The sequence below is a fragment of the Sminthopsis crassicaudata genome, chromosome 4 (assembly GCF_048593235.1).
Source record: "Sminthopsis crassicaudata isolate SCR6 chromosome 4, ASM4859323v1, whole genome shotgun sequence".
Taxonomy (NCBI): domain Eukaryota; kingdom Metazoa; phylum Chordata; class Mammalia; order Dasyuromorphia; family Dasyuridae; genus Sminthopsis; species Sminthopsis crassicaudata.
This window is the reverse complement of record NC_133620.1, coordinates 168,534,682-168,553,465: the sequence shown is the minus strand read 5'-3', so window position 1 is coordinate 168,553,465 and position 18,784 is coordinate 168,534,682. Positions and strand designations below refer to the sequence as shown.

The 18,784-nt window shown below is 31.8% G+C and overlaps 1 protein-coding gene across 4 annotated transcripts in view; it reads left to right on the top strand.

Moving 5' to 3' along the window:
* L3MBTL3 (L3MBTL histone methyl-lysine binding protein 3) overlaps positions 1-18,784 on the top strand; it is a 144,685-nt gene that overhangs the window by 92,620 nt on the left and 33,281 nt on the right. For all 4 annotated transcript variants that reach the window (XM_074309862.1, XM_074309859.1, XM_074309861.1 and 1 more), the window contains exons 18-20: positions 2,049-2,151; positions 11,676-11,825; positions 13,011-13,169. In XM_074309862.1, coding sequence (XP_074165963.1) covers positions 2,049-2,151; positions 11,676-11,825; positions 13,011-13,169 — 412 coding nt within the window. The remainder of the gene's footprint in view (positions 1-2,048; positions 2,152-11,675; positions 11,826-13,010; positions 13,170-18,784) is intronic.

The following is an 18,784-nucleotide window of genomic DNA, read 5'->3' as shown; positions in this document are numbered from 1 at the left end:
CATCATTGCATTGTTATATTATTTCTGCTTTTAACTTTATTTTATGCCTGTTTCTGATGTTTCATAATTTATTCAATGTGTTGACTGATTTTACTTTCATACAGATAAGAATTTGAATCATTTTATTTATCATTATTTTAAAAAAGAATATTTAAGAACAGCATGTCTTATATCTTTCCCTTCCTTTTCATTTCCACATCCACCAACCTAGTTCAGGCCTTCATCATCTCTTACCTTGACTGTTTACAATAGTTTTCTAATTTCTTTTTGTCTTCCAGTCTTGATCTTCTCTGTTGTTCACACCACTGACAAACTAATTCTTCTGTTTATGTTTAGTCACATCATCCCCTGCTAAGAAAATTTGAGGGTTTCCTCACTGCTTCTTTATTCCCCCTTTAAATTAAAAAAAAATTAAGACATTTATTTTCTTTTTCACCTCTCCTCTATCCCCATTGAATACAAAAAAAGAAAACCTTCATAACAAATACACAAAGCAAATTCCTCCATTGGCCGTGTTCAAAAATGTATTTCTATTCTCCATCTTGAATCTGTCACTTCTTTTTCTTTTCTTTTAACTCCATTGCATGTTGAGTCAAATATAGAGCCCTGAGTATGGTGGTGAAGTTTCATTCCTGCCTGGATACAAGCTAACTTTTCCACCTTATTTCATACTGCTTTTTCAGCATTTCAGTTACACTAAAATATTTCCCAATGCCTGGTTTTTTTTCCCTCTTGCACTCTTACCTTTGGGTATTTACATCACCCATATCTAGTATTGGAAATTCTTCCAACTTCACTTTTGGAAATACTCTTCCTTTAAGGTTCAGTTTAGATACCATCTATTCCATCTACTTGAATGCCTCATGACATTCCTTTGACATTGTATTCAACTCTTTTGTATTTTTTATTATTTTTTTCTGTATGTATGTATACATGTGTGTATATCTATTATTTTCTTTTATTGGAATGTAAATTCCTTAGGAGTTGGGATTGTTTCATTTTTTGTACTTGTCACTGTTATAACACCTATGTTAGCCTGGTATAGGAACTGCTTAGTAAATGTGATTGTTTTTATGTTTTTTATGTAATTAATCATATTCTTATTTATTTGTGCTTCACATATAGAAAATCATATGCTACTTGAGAGCAGGGACCACGTTTGAAATTTTTATTTTCTGATCATCTAAGAGCACAGTGTTTAGGACTCTTATTAGATACTTAATAAATGTTTCTCGATTTGAGTGATAGAAAAGTTATGAAGACAATTTCTTCAGGAGAGCATATTTTATTGTGTATGTGACCTTTTGCTTTGTTACACTGATATGTATTTGGAGTAAAAATAGATTTAATAACAGTGTTTCATATTAAAGGGATTTGAAAAGCTTTAATAAAAGGTTATTCAACAAGTGCATTAATAAACATGTAGCAATTTTATCAGCAGTGAAATAGATTGAGTATTAATACTTGTAAGATATATGGAATATATCCCTTTTTTTAAAAAAGAAAGATTGAAATTGAAATTAGAGATGCTTGGGGGACCTGGCAGGAATTTTATCTTTGCTTTATTAGTGAATGTGGCATAAGATAAGGAAAAATATAACTTCTTATACCTGGTACAAAGGCATGTCCCAATGTTTATATAGTTTGACTCCTTTTAGACTATAAGTTCTTTGATTCTAGCTTTTTTTTCATCTCAGAGATTAGCAGAATACCTGGTACATCACCATCACTAAATAAATGCTTGTTGATTATTTTATCGATTGATAGTACATATATTATTTTATCGATTGATAGTACATATAAAGAAAAGCTCAATAGGAATGTTGAAACAGTATTACTTGAGGCATCCTGAAGTTGTATAAAAGAACAGACTGTTTCAAGGCATCTTTAAAACTTGAACATTTTCATTAGTCTCTACAAATTTAAGGCAAACTATCATCTTAATATGGATTTTAGGCAATTTATTTCACTTCTGTGATCTTTGTTGTCACTTCTACTTCGACTCTGTGATCAGTTGATTAACTTTATTCCTTACTTTACCTCTTTAGGTCCTCTGGAATTGGTGGAAGCTTCTGAGCAAGGAGGCTGCCCAACTGCAGGATGCAAAGGAATTGGCCACATAAAGAGAGCTAGACACCCAGGCTACCATAGGTAGATATGCTCATTGTTCCTTATCTTACATTGTTTATGTTAAAGAATGCTTCCCCTATATATATAAGGTAATTTATCTGTATTAAAGGAAGTGACAACCAGGTTTTACAATCAGATTCTTACTAAATGTGGTTGCCATGGAAAAATTAAAGGACAATTATAGAGTTGTTGGGGGGCGAGGGGAAGAGATTTACAATAAGTTAACTTGTTACCAGCAATAGATTCAATTTCGCTATTTGGCTTTTTATTGGCAATATGCCTGCATTTGAGGGAATCATTTTGGTCTTTGACCATCTGTAGGATAGGTATGCCAAGAAATTTTCTTGTGTATGCCCTGTGTCCCGAATATTTCAGTAATAAGAGTGCAAACTGGCAAGGATTGCAAAAGTAAACACTAAAAATAATATTCAGAAATCCACATTTGTATTGATTTTTCTCTCCTATATCACATATGTAGAACAGAAATCTGATTTGTACAATTAAATTTGGTCTGTACATTAGATACTTTAAAATTCAAAACATTAATGACATGCTAGAAACAACTTTATTTTAACTGGAGGTTTTAAGGGGGAATGTTAATTATATTTAGGTTTTTAATCCTATAAATCCTATCTTTATTTTCTCATTTCAAACATAGCAGATAATATCCTATTTCACTAATTAGTGTGAGAAATAATTCATTTGATCCCCTACTCTATTCCAATTAGTATTAACCACTTTTATAGAATCCTATCAGTTATATATATATATATATATATATATATTTAAAAGGTCCCAGAGCTGTGAGCCACAGATTTGAAGTTTACTTATTTAATTATAGGAAGTTAACTAGAGACTCTTCACCCTTGTTTTTCCTTATCATGATGACCAAGCTCAGCATAATGGAGATGACTCAACTAGATGGAAAGTCCCCCAATATATTTTTTCCTTCTCCAGCAGGAGCAGATGAATATTTTATGACCATCTAGTCAGTGACAGTATTTCTTGCTTGATCTAACTTGTGATCCTGTTGATACATTATTTTGCTTATTTTAGTACATGTCACATGTCAATCAGTGGAATTATTCTGTATATGTCTGTGTTTGTAGTCCTTTAAAAACAGGGCCATGGAAGGATAGGGCATCTTAATTTGTAAGGAAGATAGGTCTGCTTCATGAGAGGACCATGAACCCTTCAATATAGTGACATTGGCTCCAAGCTCTATCTCAGTCTTTTTTATTGTAGGTGGGACAGTTTTAATTCCCACATTAGTTTGCTCCATGCAAAGAAATTTCTGAATGATTCTGAAGAAAAAAGTGAGATTTCTTCTTCATCTGATATGTATAGATGGCAGGTCATTCTGAAAGTCTTCAGATTATATAACCTTCTTCCTCATGAATTAATAGATGGTACAAAATTGGTGTAATTATCCTTCATCAAGCTAGTTTTCTTCATTCTGTCATTTCCTCAACTTTAACTTAAGAAGGAAAGCCTTTTTATACCTTTACACATTTTTTGAAAACTTATATACAGTGTTGCTTAATGCTTAATGCATGTTGATTTACAGATAAAGAGGGGAAAGCCTGAAATTTGTTAGGATTCAAATGTTCAATGGAAAGGTTTAAAATTCTTTTGTTTAGTTGGCAGCAGATAAATATTGAGGTCTCAAAAAAAGCATGGTTAGATTTGCAAAGACATTATGATACTCTGCGAGTTATTAGGTGCTAGATAATAAAAATAATGTCAACTTTAGGAAAATCTAGAGGACAACACAATACTTGATTAATCATGCTAAATTACCACTAAAATCTGGTTTTTAAATTGGATGGAGTATTGTCTACTCTTATAATTTGTTTCATAAAATGAGATAAACAGAACCAGACTTCATAACTTTATTTAGAAAGGGCATCATTTATTTAGAAAAGAATTAGTTGGATTCTTCTCTTCATCAGATTGTCATCTTTAGTGGCCTTATTGAAAATTGCTTTGTTTCAGAGGAAGAGTTATCATTTGAAAAGTTGAATTCTTTGTTTATTGTCAATTCATCAGAGTTAGATACCTCTGATAGGGAAGAGCTCTCTGGAGTAGATTTCCTGCCACTTCTAAGTGAACCTATTCCAGCAGCAAGGGCTCTATTGCCATATTTTTAAAGCTATTTTATATATACATATATATGTGTGTGTGTATGTGTATATATGTCTATATATCTATATCTATATTTATATATATATATATGTATATATATATATATATCTATATCTATATCTATATCTATATCTATATCTATATCTATATCTATATATATATATATATATATATATATATATATATATATATATATATATATATATATATATATATTACAAGGGCTAAATACTCTAATTTGGAGGAAGATTTTTTGGTAGATTTTTATAACAACAGTGCTTTGACCGGCAATTGACAAATTCATTTAAAAAGAATTTGCTTTTGGTTTTTTTGAAAGATTATTGTTTTATAGGAAAGTAATGGGAACAATTTTTGTTGAATTTAGAATGAATGAATGAAATAAGATATTGTAATGACATATCTCAGTAAATGGCTAAGAAAATTCTTCAATGTAAAGTCAAGTTTTGTGAAAATCTAACAAAGAGTTGTCCTTTAAACCGGTGTTAGTGGTAGGATACTGGAAAAAAAGTGGTTCTCTTTGCACCACATAGGCAATGATAGAAATATTTGATTCCATTGAAGGTCAGGTTGGAGATGAGGCTTGTTTAGTTAGAACTTCCTTTTACTTGCAAATTTACTGAAAAATTGTGTGTGTGCATGTGTGTGTGTGTGTGCGTGTGTGTGTGTGTGTGTGTGTGTGTGTGTGTGTGTGTGTGTGGTGGGAGGGAGGGAAGGGATAAGTGACTTGCCCAGGATCAAACAGCTAGTAAGTGTTAAATGTCTGAGGCAGGATTTGAACTCAGGTTCTCCTGACTCCAATGCTATATCTACTGCACCATCCAGTTGCCCCTAAGTTTTTAATGTTCTAATTTGCTTCTATCATTCTCTTCCCTCTGTTGTTTGTTTCCTCTATGTGCTTTGTTAGGCACCTGTTGTTTCTATTATTAGAAAGTGACCTAATTTAAAGGACTGGAATTGTTTTTGCCTTTCTTTGTATCTTTTGTGCTTTAGCACAGGTAACAAGTGCTGGGTACTACATAGAAAGCACTTTATTATTTCCTGCTTTTGGCTGACTGTCATTAATCTTCCACTTCTCTGATGGTTCTTTCTTCTTTGCTTTTTCTTCTTCCTCCTTGTATTGCCTGAATCAAAAGTTTACAAATGCTCTCTATTTTTCTCTAAGTGATTTAAGTCTGTGGTGTCTTTCCTTTGAAGATCCCACTATTTTATCTATTATTTGTACACAGACAATCCTCAAAGAAAAATCTGAATCTCAAATCTTTCCCCTGAACACTAATTATTTTTACCTTTCAGATAGAAGCAAATCATTTCCCAGATTTGGACATTTTCACTGTCTTTCACACATGCCTGGAATGTTCTCCCTTTTTATTATCTCCTAGTCTCTTTCAAGGCCCAGATAAAGTGTCACCTTCTACAGGAATCCTTTCTTGATCCCCCTCAATATCAGTACCTTTCCTCTGTTTATATCTCTAGTTTATTCTGTACCTATCTTCTATGTACATGGTTGTGGGCAGCTTCTCTCTCACTGTATACTGAGAGCTTCTTGTGAGCAGGAACTGTTTTTTGCTTTTGGTACATCCCCAGAGCTTAGCACAGTGGTTGGTATATAAATAGGAGCTTAATAAATGTTTGTTGACTGATTTGAATGTCCTAATGTCATTTCAGATTTGTCAAATCTAAAACTGAACCTTTTTTATCTTCTCCCTGATGTTAGCTATTCCTCTTGATTTCTCAATTTCTTTTAAAAGAATTACTAACTTAACACCAAATAAAATGGACTCTTTCATGTATAAAATGGAGTTGAAGAGGATTTTTAACTGAAACTATGAATCCTTCAAGTGGTACATCTTACTTTTCCTCTTAAGTACATAAATTTAGTTAGTACAGATCTGCCCTAATCTGTAAATCTTTGTCCTTCCTTCTGTTCTTTTTTTTGTGCTTTTATGAAATGCTTTAGTGGCCTTTTTTCTTCTTTGTGGCAACCCAATTTTTGTTGATTTCTTCCTTTCCTCCCCCTTCCTAAATAAGAAACAAAACCAAAACTCTTATAACAAATATTCTGTCCAAAAAAAAAAAAAACAAGCAAACAAAAACAAAACAGAGGGGAAGCTAATTGGTATAGAGGATAGAGCACCAGCCCTAGAGAACCTGAGTTCAAATTTAGCCTCATACACTCAATACTTCCTGGCTGTGTGACCTTGGGCAAGTCACTTAACCCCAATTGCCTCGGGGTGGGGGGGTGTTCCCAAATTGGTTGTTCCAAGATGAAAATGCTATACATTATACCTGCAATCTTTTGGCTCTTGGTCAGAAAAGGATTAGCATGTTCCTTCTGCAATTGTGATTGCTCATTTTTAATGATCAGAGGTTTTTGTTTTTAATCATTTAATTTTTTAAACTAAATTTAGAAACTAAATAAAAGTAGCATTTTTTTAATAAATAGTAGAACTGCCATCCATTAACCTAGACAGCAGAGCCAAAAAAATTATTTCAGGGACCCGGGAGTTTTGTTTTTATAATAGAAATTATTTTTCTTAAATGCCCTCCACAGTATGGTATATAATACTGAGAATTTTGTGGTAATATTATTGTGAGTTCGTGGAAGGTACAGGGATAATATATCAAAAATGTCAGCAAGGTTAGTGAATCAACAGACTGATCAGATTGTGGTAGAGATCAAAGGATAACAACTTTTCACACTAACTTTATCAGATTGACAGAAAGGAAAGCTTTCAGGTTGGGGGCCCTCTTTTCTTTCTCCTTTTAAAATTTGTTATTTATTTTTAGCATTCATCTTTTAAATGTTTTGAGTTCTAAATCCTCTCCCACCTTCCCACTCCTATCCATTGAGAAAGCAAGCAATGTGATTTCAGTTATATATATGAAACTGTGCAAAGCATATTTCCATATTAGCCACATTATAAAAAAGGAAGAAAAATAAAGTAGGTGAAAAGTTATGCTTCAGTCTGCATTCAAACTTCATCAGTTTTTTTTTTTTTTTTCCTGGAATGGATAGCATTTTTCATCCTAAATCCTTCAGAATTGTTTTGGATCATTGTATTACCAAGAATAGATAGGTCATTCACAGTTAATCATACAATATTGCTGTTGCTGTGTTCGATGTTCTTTTGATTCTGTTCACTTCACTTTGCATTAGTTCATTTTATGTACCTAATCTATTTTACTGATCTATCCCTCTATTTCTTAGCCAGTAATGGATTTTATTTTATTATTTTGTTATACTTGATAGTTTATAATATAGTTGGAGATCTGGTACTGGTAGGCTACCTTCATTTTTTCTCCCCATTGATTTCCTTGATATTTTTGATCTTTTGTTCTTCCAAATGAATTTTGTTATGATTATTTTTTTCCAGCCCTGTAAAATAATTTTTGGTAGTTTGATTGGTAAGGCACTGAATAAGCAAATTTAGATAGAATTGTCATTTTTATTATATTGTCTTGGCCAACCCATGAGCATTTAGTATTTGTTCAGTTGTTTTAGATATGGCTTTATATGGAAAGTATTTTGTAATTGTGTTAATATAGTTCCTAGATTTATCTTGTGAATAGACTCCCAAGTATTTTATAATGTTTGTAGTTATTTTAAATGGACTTTCTTTTTCCATCTATTGCTGTCAGACTTTGTTGATAATATATAGAATTCTGCATCTTTAATGAAATTGTTGTTCCAACTAGTTTTTTGGTTTATTTGCTGGGATTTCCTAAGTATGCTATCATCATCATGTCTACAAAAGAGTGATAGTTTTGTTTCCTCATTTCCTGTTCTAATAACTTTCAGTTTCTTTTTTATCTTAATGTTATAGCCAGCATTTCTAATACAATATTGAAAAATAGTAGTGATAATGTTCATTGGGAAAGCTTCTAAGTTATCTTCATTACAAATAATGCTTGCTGATGTTTTTCAGTAAATACTACTTATCATTTTAAGAAAAGCTCAATTTATTTCTAAGCTTTCTAGTGTTTTTAATAAGAATGAGTGTTATATTTTGTCAAAAGCCTTTTTTTTTTTTGCATCTGTTGAGATAATCTTATGCCTTTTGTTGTTATTGTTATTGATGTGGTTAGTTATGCTGATAGTTTTCCTAACATTGAACCAGCCCTGTATTCCTGCTTTAAATTCCATCTTGTCAGAGTGTAGGAACTTGTGATATATTGCTGTAATCCCCTTGCTAGTGTTTTATTGAAAATTTTCCTAGCAGTATTCATTAGGGAAACTGGTCTGTAGTTTTCATTCTTTGATTTTACCCTTAGGTACTTATTGTTCATATAGTTCATAAAGTGGCTTAGGTACTAGTACCATATTTGTGTTATAAAAATTTGGTAGGATTCCTTCTTTACCTATTTTTCCAAATTGTTTACAAATTATAAATTGGAATTAATGTTCTTTAATGTTTGGTTTATTTGCTTGTGAATCCATCTGATCTGGGAATTTTTCTTAGGGAACTAATTGATAGCTTATTCAATTTCTTTTTGTAAGATAAGGTTATTTAACTATTCTATTTCTTCTATTAATCTAATACCAAATTGATCTTTAATTGAAATTTTTTTTATTTATTCTTTTTCTAGTTTTGTTGTTGTTGTTGCATGCCCAGTTCATTGATCTATTCTTTCTCTTTTAGTGATATAAACATTTAGAGGTATAAATTTTATCCTAAATGATGTTTTGGTTATATTCCTCAAATTTTATGTGCTGTCTCTTTATTATAATTTTCTTTAATGAAATTATTGTTTGTATTATTTTTCTTGGACTCATTCATTTTTTAGCATTCAGTTAATTCCTAATTAATTTTTAACCCATGTTTCCATAGCCTTTTATTGGGTGTAATTTTGTATTATGGTATGAAAAGTTTGCATTTAATTTTCTACTTTTCTACATTTGCTTGTAAAGTTTACATAATCAGGTTTTGTGAAGGCATCGTATTCTCTTTATTATTTTTATTCAGTTTTCTCTAGTTATCTACTTCTGTAAAATTCTCCTTATCTTTATCTTATCTTTATCTTTATCTCCTTAACTTATTTCTTCTATAATTTGTGATTAGATTTACCTAGGTCTGAGAAGGGAAATTTTAGATCTCCTGTTACTATAATTTTAGTGAATGTGAACCAAATGACATAACATTCAAATTCATCCCCTCTATTAATAGTATTTTATTTTTTCTAATTATATGTAAAGATCATTTTCACCATTCACTTTTGTAAGATTTTGAATTCAAAATTTTTTCCCCACCTTTCCTTCCCCTTCCCCACTCCAAGACCTTAAGCAATCTGATATTGGTTATATATGTATAATCTTTTAAAACATGTTTCCTCATTAATCATGTTGTGAAAGAAAAATCAAAACAAAAGGGAGAAACCACAAGAATGAAAAAAATTTAAAAAGGAAAAAGAGTATGTTTCAATCTGCATTCAGTCTTCGTAATTCTTTCTGGATGCAGATGGCATTTTGCATCCCAAATCCATTGGAATTGTTTTGGATTACAACATTGCTAATTCTGTCATAATTGTTACTATGAACACATAATTTTGTTGTTACTGTGTACATTGTTCTTTTGGTTCTGCTCACTTCACTCAGCATCAGTTCATGTAAGTCTTTCCAGGTTTTTCTGAAATCTTCTTGGACATTGTTTCTTTTTTTTTTTTAATTTTTGAAATATTTGAAAAATAAAAAAAATTATATAAAAATAATTTTCTTCATCATTTCTTTATAGAACAATTGTATCCCATTACATTTAAATACCACAACTTAGTAAGCCATTCTTCAGTTTTCATCCACTCAGTTTTCAGTTATTTGCTATTACAAAAAGAATAGCTACAAATATTTTGCACATATGGGACTTTTTCCCTCTTTTATGATCTTTTTGGGATATAGACTCAGTAAAGACATCTAAATCAAAGGATATGCCCAGTTTGATAGTCCTTTGAGTATAGTTCCAAATTGCTCCCCTGTATGGCTGGATCTATTCACAACTCCACCAACAGTAGTTTCAAATACTTAAAGGAAACGTTTAATAAATTACAAGAGGATATGAATAGTAAAAGATGGGCTCTGCTCCTGGAATAGAAAAGACAAAGTCCCAGGCTTCAGGTTTTTCATGCTGCTATTTTCAGAGCTAGTTCTGGGAATCTCTTAAGTTTTGGGTACTTCCAAGGTAATATTATTCAAGGAGAAATTTTATTCCTTCCTGACCTGTATGCAAGAAGGAGGATTGTTCCCCTGCAGTTACAACAAGTGGTGTTCTTTAACCTAGAATTGTAATATGAAGCTGTCTGTAGACAGTGCTACGTGGTTCCACAACCTGTTCCAGCCTGTAATCTTTTTCTGACCAGTTATCCAACCCCCTTATTGTCTATGGACTGAGACCTCCTAAAGTTACTGCAGCTGCTGCTGTTGTCCTGGCCACCTCCAAGGTCTGTTGCTGGTGTTGTCTCACAGCATGTGCTGCACTCTTGGCTGGCTTCCACCCCTGATGTCACATATCTCTCCTGCCAGACTCATGAGATGTTTTAGGCTGAAAAAATATCTCATCCCAGCCTTCTGTTGGTTCTGACACTCCAAGACTGAATTTGAGGCATCCTTTTAAACTTGTTTATAAGAGAATGTTGGAAGAATTCAGCTGAGTTGCTGACCTAATAAGGGGCCCTTATCTTCCCAAATTTTCTCTGGTGGTAGCATTTGGAGATAGTGGACTTTAGACCTTGATTAGCTCCATGGCAATGTTTCTTCTTGGTTTGTATCTGGAAACTATAGAATTTTGGCTAGCTAAATGATTGAAGTTTTTAGTGCTTTGGCTCAGGTATCATAAAATCCACTGAAACTCTTTCACCCCCTGAAAAGAATTGTCAGTCCCCTTATTAGTACTCTCCCCCCTTTCAAGGAGAAATCTTTGTATCTGTGACTTGATTCCATCTGCTCTAGTGTTTGCTTTCCTATATAGAAAAATAGATCTTTTGGAAAGTCTACAGAACAATTTCATTAGCAGCCTTGAGAAAACAATTACATATTTTGATGACTAAACCACTGGAAGTTGGAAGGGTATGGTAATGGTGGAATGGTCATTGCAAAAACCTGCCTGCTCTCTGCTTCTACTCATTTTTCTTGAAAGTGTAGTTCTACAAAGATTACATTTATCCATGAAATCACATCCATATACTTCTCAGAATCTAGTGAAAGCATAGCTTTTCTAATTCAGTAAATGTTATATTTTAAATATAAAATATTCCATACTGTGTTATTTCTTTAATCCTTTTTGTAATCTTTCATTGTATTTATTGAATTTTATGATCTTTAAAGCTATGCTTTTAACTGAGAAAAGTGAGTATTCTAATAAAATGGTTCTTCTCTTCTTTGCTTCTTTCAGTGCTATCAATTGTCCTTATTCAGAAATCAATTTGAACAAAGACCGTATCCTTCCAGATCGTTTAAGTGGTGAGATGTCTCCAGCTAGCCCATCATTAACAAGGAATAAAAAGATGGAAATAAATGAATGTTCTTCTTCTCCAGAGATCAAGTAATTAAAATAATTATGATAATAATGATGTCATTAATACAAGGCTGTTATTAAATGTTGTTTTATGTTTTCAAGTATGTTATGCATAATATTGCTTGTCTTAAAATAATTACACAGTTAAAATAGAGGTATAAAATAATTTATGTATTGATGAACTTAAGAAAAACTTTAGGTTTTGCCTATATTAGCATTACTTAAGTCAGGATGGAAATCATGAATCTTAAACTTAGTAAACTTAGAGATCTTTGAGTCCAGCCATCTGTTTTATAGATAAGAAAATATAATTTGCTCAAAGTTTTAACAGGTAGAAAAAAAAAAAGGAGTTCTGGAGTTTGACCGTAGGTTTCAAAATTTCAAATTTTTAAATTTAGCCCTTTTTCCTTTTTGGTGCCATTTTTCTTACCCATGTATTTATACCCATATGGATAACAAAAATCTGAAAACACTATTTTTTTCCTACTTGAGCAGACCTAGATGAATTGAACAGACCAACTACAACTGTATAATCAATAGCTTTTTTCTATGTGTTTTCTGTAATTGTGAAACCAGTTGTTGAGCTACAAGTTTGATCAGTCATCATCTAGTATTTATTAGTTGGAAGGCCCAAGATAAATAAAAATCAAAAAAGTGGATTTGGTAGAAAAATAATTCTAGATGTGAAGATTTGGGGAGGTATTTTTAAAGATGTTTAAAACCAATGCAGAGGTTTTCTGATGGTGAAATATTTGTATTTTATAACCTCCATGGTATTATAAAATTGAACATCTGAACTGATACTGCTAAAATTTCCTTGCCAAGTAACTATCCAAAAAATATCACCTAGAATTCTCTATAACTTTTTTTGGCCTAAGTAATGTTTATAAATGGCCTCATTCTTTATAATTTTGTTTTTTGGGGTTTTTTATGGTGATGCATTTGGAGTTAAGTGACTTACTTGTCCAGGATAACAAGTGTGAAGTATCTGAGGCTGGATTTGAATCCAAGTCCTGACTTTGGACTGATGCTCTATACAATGTGCCATCTAGCTATTCCAAAAGGCATCATTCTTATGGGGAAAAAAAATTTGTTCAAGAAAAAAAAAAAAAAAAAGCATTGGCATGTAACTTCAATTATTAGCTTCAAACAAATTAAGAAGACTTAGGATTTAAATTCTAACGCCTTTCCATTTGTTTAAAATATCAACAGAAAATGTCCTAGTCCTGAGCACATTGACTCCAAATCATTGATTCAGAATCGATCATCTGGAAAATCTGTGCCAGAGAGAAACATACAGGAAGATATGGAAGGTAAACCTCCTTACAAGAAGCCGCTGTTGTGTGATGATCACGAAAAGAAGTCATCTAGGTAATTTTCTTTAATTACTTTAAAAATAGTTGGGAATAAGCCTAATTCTTTTATGTTGCCCATCATACTCATCATTTAAAGAATGTAAGACTTTTGTAAATATTTGAGAAGTTATGATGGTAATTCCTCCTTGTATCATTTCATCCAAACTGCAAATATTTGAATGTATTTAGTACTTTTGATACTTTCATGTTTTGGATAAATCAAACGTTTTTATTAGGACTTAAATATGAGAATTTTACTATAACATTGGGTTTTTTAATGGTCCAGATTTTGGGAAATTACTTTTTTTAAAGTTTTACAGTCTAAACCAGCATAGATTTTAAGTTTGGTTTAGTTTTGTGAGGAAGGTGAGATTAGGAATGGGGGAATAAAGATTTTTTTATGGAGTCCATTATTTGAAATACATTTTTGAAGCTCAGATTTAAGTAATATATGAACTCATAATACTGAAATTTCTTCTGTAGGTATTCCTTCTACATAATATGATTCAAAAATCACTAAACTTTCTGATAAATGGCAGGTCCATCTTGGTCCCTATACAAAGAAATGTATTTACTAAAGGACTTGACTATTAGAAAGTGTTATCCAAAAGGTGTAACATCAGAGAAGCTCCAGTACACCTACCTCCCTTAGATTTCTTTGCATTCTTAGAAGGGATAATTCACATGAGTGCAATTATGTTACACACACATATTCAGTGCTTATTACATATGTTTACAGTGTTCTAGATGTTGTATCTGATGCAAAAAATTAGTAAGATATGGCTACTATCTGAATAGAGTTTACATTTTAGTAGGGGAACATAGCACATGCATAAATAAATGTAATACCAATTAGAGCAGCATAAACACATATGAGAAGTATTAACAAAAGTTCTGTACTGGATCCAAGAGGAAAATTCCTTACTGGGTAGGTGGAATAGAGTCAAAGAGGGTTCCATTCTTGAAGTTAGATCTTGAAAAATCTGTAGTATTTCAATAGGCAGAAATTGGGGCTGAGGAAATTACAGGCATAGGGAATAGAATAAGCAGAGGCATGGAGATTAGAAAGTATGGAACTTAGACAAACAGTAATCATCTTGTTTGTCTGAATCATAGAAGGTGGGTTAGGTATTGAGGTAGAATGTGATGAGGCGACCAGATTAGGGAGGACTTTGAAAGCTGGATGAAGGAATTTGCATTTTGTTAGTAGGTAGCAATTGAAAGCTTGATTCAGAATTCTTTTTGTCAGAATTATGTTCTTCTATCCATCCCAGTACCCTGTCTCTGAGAGAGGTACACAATGTGGTATGGTGGAAGGACATTGTTGTCTTCCTTTTTTATTAACTTAAAAGGTTAATAGAGTGACCCCCAAATATTTTTATCTTCTTTTTATGAATATTTCTTAGTAAGCACTTAATAAATGCTTGCCTTTTTTATCTAAATAGCTTTATGAATCAGTTTTAAATTTCTTGTATCTTGAGAAAAATGACATGATGATTACATATTCTGTAAAGTAATATTTTCTTGAATTGATATGAAACAAAACAACTCCAGTAAATTTGCTAAGAACTCCAAATTGGATCACAAAGAGTTGGATACCACTGAAACATTGAACAATAAACAACAACAAATATTTTTTCTTCAGGGAATAAGCTCTTATTCTAGTGTAATGGGACTTGATAAATAATAAATATATCTTCTCTTTGTATATACTGTGTTCATAATTTAAAGTCAACAAACATTAATTTTGTAGACTTCAATTGTATGATTCTTAGCTTTTGTCTTAACACATTCAAGAATCTTAATCTTTAATTTGTTCTTCTGGATCATCCTCAATTCTATTATATATTTCCTGAGGATTTCAACTACCTATGCAGATTATACTTCTTTCTATATACATCTTATATAACAATCCTTTAGAGAGGATCTACCATATATAATGGCAGGTTTACTCTTGGTCTTTTGATGATTTGGGGAATATCACTTTACCATTTGGAATGTGTGATATTGGGTCCTACATTGGGTCCTTTCATTAAGATGTAGATTTCTGTCTGTTCTTGCTGTCCTTATTAATTTCCACAACAACTGCTGACTGCAAAGATGGACACAAGAGACCACTGTTATTAAAAATATTGTTGATAATGCCTTCCTTCTATTGATTATCTCCAGTTTATTCTGCACATAGCTGGTTTGTTCATTGGTGTTTTGTTTTGTTTTTCAATATTCATTAAACTACTAGCTTCTTGAAGGCAGGGACTTTTTCTTTTTATCCTAGTGCTTAGCAGAGTATCTGGCACGTAGCAAGCACTTAAAAATGTGTAATAATTGACCACTATGTTGTATTGAGCAATTTCCCTAACAGTGCAGCTCCATTTCAATCCTATATCCAGGGGGTTATTCATTTGTAGTCTTTGAGTCTAATTTGAGTCTCACTAATGATGCAGTCTTCATCTATTGGTGAAGCCTAGCAATTATAAGTTCCTGCCATGCTTATTGATTTTTATTGACACATTTCACATCTCTGTAGCAAAATATAACCTTGAGGCCTCTCATTTATGCATAAAAATGAGACGAGATTTTATTAGGTCTCATAAAGATTTCTACAGAGATGTTACAATGGTCATTATTTGTTAAAGTATTCTTTGCTAGAATTTAAAAGATTATATGTTCTTTTTATTCTTTTTGAAACTCTCTTATTTTGAAATGTCAGTTAAACACATTTTTAATGTTGTTTAAAAATCCAGCTTTTAATATTATGGTGCCTTAAGCATAGATTTCTTACATTTGTATATAATCAAATCTTCATCTTGTTAAGTACCATTGCTATTTTACATCAGGCCTTGGGTTACAGCTAATAGATTATAAATATGATGATTATTGAGAATAAATATTGAGAAAAACTGATAGAAGTACCAATAGATCTATTCTAAAGAAACCCATTTTGTTATCTTTTTGGTTTAATATAATAACGATAGCTAGAATTTATGTCATGCCCACTGTGTAACAGGCATTATGTTAAGTGCTCTATAAATATTACATAATTTAATCCTCACAACAACCTTAGAAGGTAAGTAATATTATTATCCTTATTTTGCAATTGAAGAAACTGAAGGAAACAGAGGTTAAGGGACTTATCAGGGTCACACAGCTGCATAAGTGTCTGAGACTGGTTTTAAACTTGGGTCTTCCTAACTTCAAGATCAATATTTTCTATGCTGTAGACCACTTAGCTATTTCAGAGGCTCTAAGGAAAAGTCTGTTAACCTGATCACACATCAGATTCTATGTATATACACACATACCATTATACTTTGCATGTACTGGGTACTGAATAAATATTTGATTGAATTAGTTGCTATCCTCTATTTGCTATTAAACCCTGTCTGAGTCCATGTAACCTGCTCTTTCCATTTTGTTCCTATCTTTCTTTCTAATATCTATATCTTTTTATTATCTGTCATCTCTGGGTGATTCCCTAACTTTCTTTTGGGTTTCTCCATGTGGGTGAGTAAATTTGAGTGAATATGCCCTTATTGTAAGGCAATATGTTGGTTATAATCTTTTTATTACTGTCTCAAAATTGGATACCAGTGAATCTACAGAATGTTAAGCTGCAAAAGTGTAGAATTAATATAACCTGATATATTTTGAAGGCAGTTATATGACTACTTTTTTTTCAAAATTACTTTTAGAAATATGAATTATTTGCCCATTATGTCTAGATAATTTAATAAATTATGAAGAAATTCATGATGCTCTTTCTTTCCCTGATTATTTTTCTATTTTCCTATGTGTCTTTGTGATGTGATTGGAGAAGGTACCATTACTTCTTTGGGTGGAGGCTGGACCAGCTTCTTCCTTTAGCTGCCTTTTCCCCATTTTTGGCCTGTTTTCTTTTTGGAAATAACACTCTTTATTTATTCATTTACCTGTTGCATTTATATAAGAGAAATATTAATTCTTTTTTTTTCCCTGAGGCTGGGGTTAAGTGACTTGCCCAGGGTCACACAGCTAGGAAGTGTTAAGTGTCTGAGACCAGATTTAAACTCGGGTCCTCCTGAATTCAAGGCTGGTGCTCTATCCACTGCACCACCTAGCTACCCCGAAATATTTAATTCCTAAGAAAAATTTTATCTTTTCAAATTATTTAATTTTCTTATAGGCTTTTCTATTGGGAGGAAGAACCTATATACCCTATTGTGGGATAATATACTAATAATATTCATGTAGCACTTAATAATTTTTCATAATATTTTCATATGTTATTTTATTTGATCTTCATTTAAGAAAAGCAAAGAGATGTAAATTATCTCCATTTTTTACATGAGAAAATTGGAAGCCAAAAAGAGGTAAAATAATTTGCCTAAGTCACTAACCAAGGATAGGAGGATTTCCAGCACAGCATCATCCCCCCTTTCTCATGGAACACCCCTGGGTCTGTTCTTTAGGGAAAAGGTGCTATATGATCTTGTGATTTCCTCTCTTATAGCGATTTTCTTTTGGGGATAATAATTGGGGTTAAGTGACTTGCACAGGATCACATAACTTGTTAGTGTCTGAATTTGAATTTGAACTCAGATCCTCCTATTCCAGGGACAGTGCTCTCATAATGGTTTTCTATTCCCCATTCTTTTGTATTAATCTTATCTAGCTTCTCATTCTCTAGGGACTTTAATTTTCTACTTTGTAATATGCTACTATGTACCTACAGTTGATTTTACTTTTGACTTTACCAAACTGGAAACAGTACTAAATTGTACATTTCTTCTTCAAACATAGTCAAGCCCTAATAATATATAACACCCTTTGATATTGAGTTTTCTGTTGAAGAACCTAAACAGTATAAAAATTATATGTAATAAAAGGATTATTGAAGCTTTCTAAATTAAAAAGCAATTAAAGCATGTGAAATTTAGATATCATCAACAATTTTAATTCTTTAAAGTAACTAGAATATTTGATAGAAAAATGAGAACTAATTGATAATTTATGTCTCTACAAGTAATTTGAAAAAAGAACAATCAAAAAATATAGTTACACAATTACCTTCAAAAAATCAACCTATATTAAACTGTGTGTACTCTTTGATACAATATTACTATTACATCTATATTCCAGATACATTTTTTTAAAAAGAGGAACAGGATGTATATATGTCAAAAGATTTAGAACAATTCTTTTTGTGGTGACAAAGAATTGGAAACTGAGTATCTGTGATGTAAGGAATGACTGAACAAGTGGTATATGAGTGTGATGAAATGTTATTATTCTGTAAGAAATGATGAAGGAAATGATTTCAGAAAACCTAGGAAGACTTATGAAGCGATGCAGAATAAAATCAGAAGAACTTACAGAATAACAATACTGTAAAAGCAAACAATTTTGAAAGACTTAGGAACTCTAATCACCTCACGATAAAACATTCTGTCTTCAGACAAATAGGGAAATAGTGAATTCAGAATATTGATTGAGATTTAACTTTTTTTTTTAGACTTGGCCAATTCAGGAATTTGCTTGCTTGATTATACAATTTTGAAATTTGGGATTTTGGTTTGTTTGGTTTTTTGTTGTATTTTGTTTGTTTGCCTTCATAGTAGAGATAAGAGAAGGGAAGAAGACAGATCTTCATGA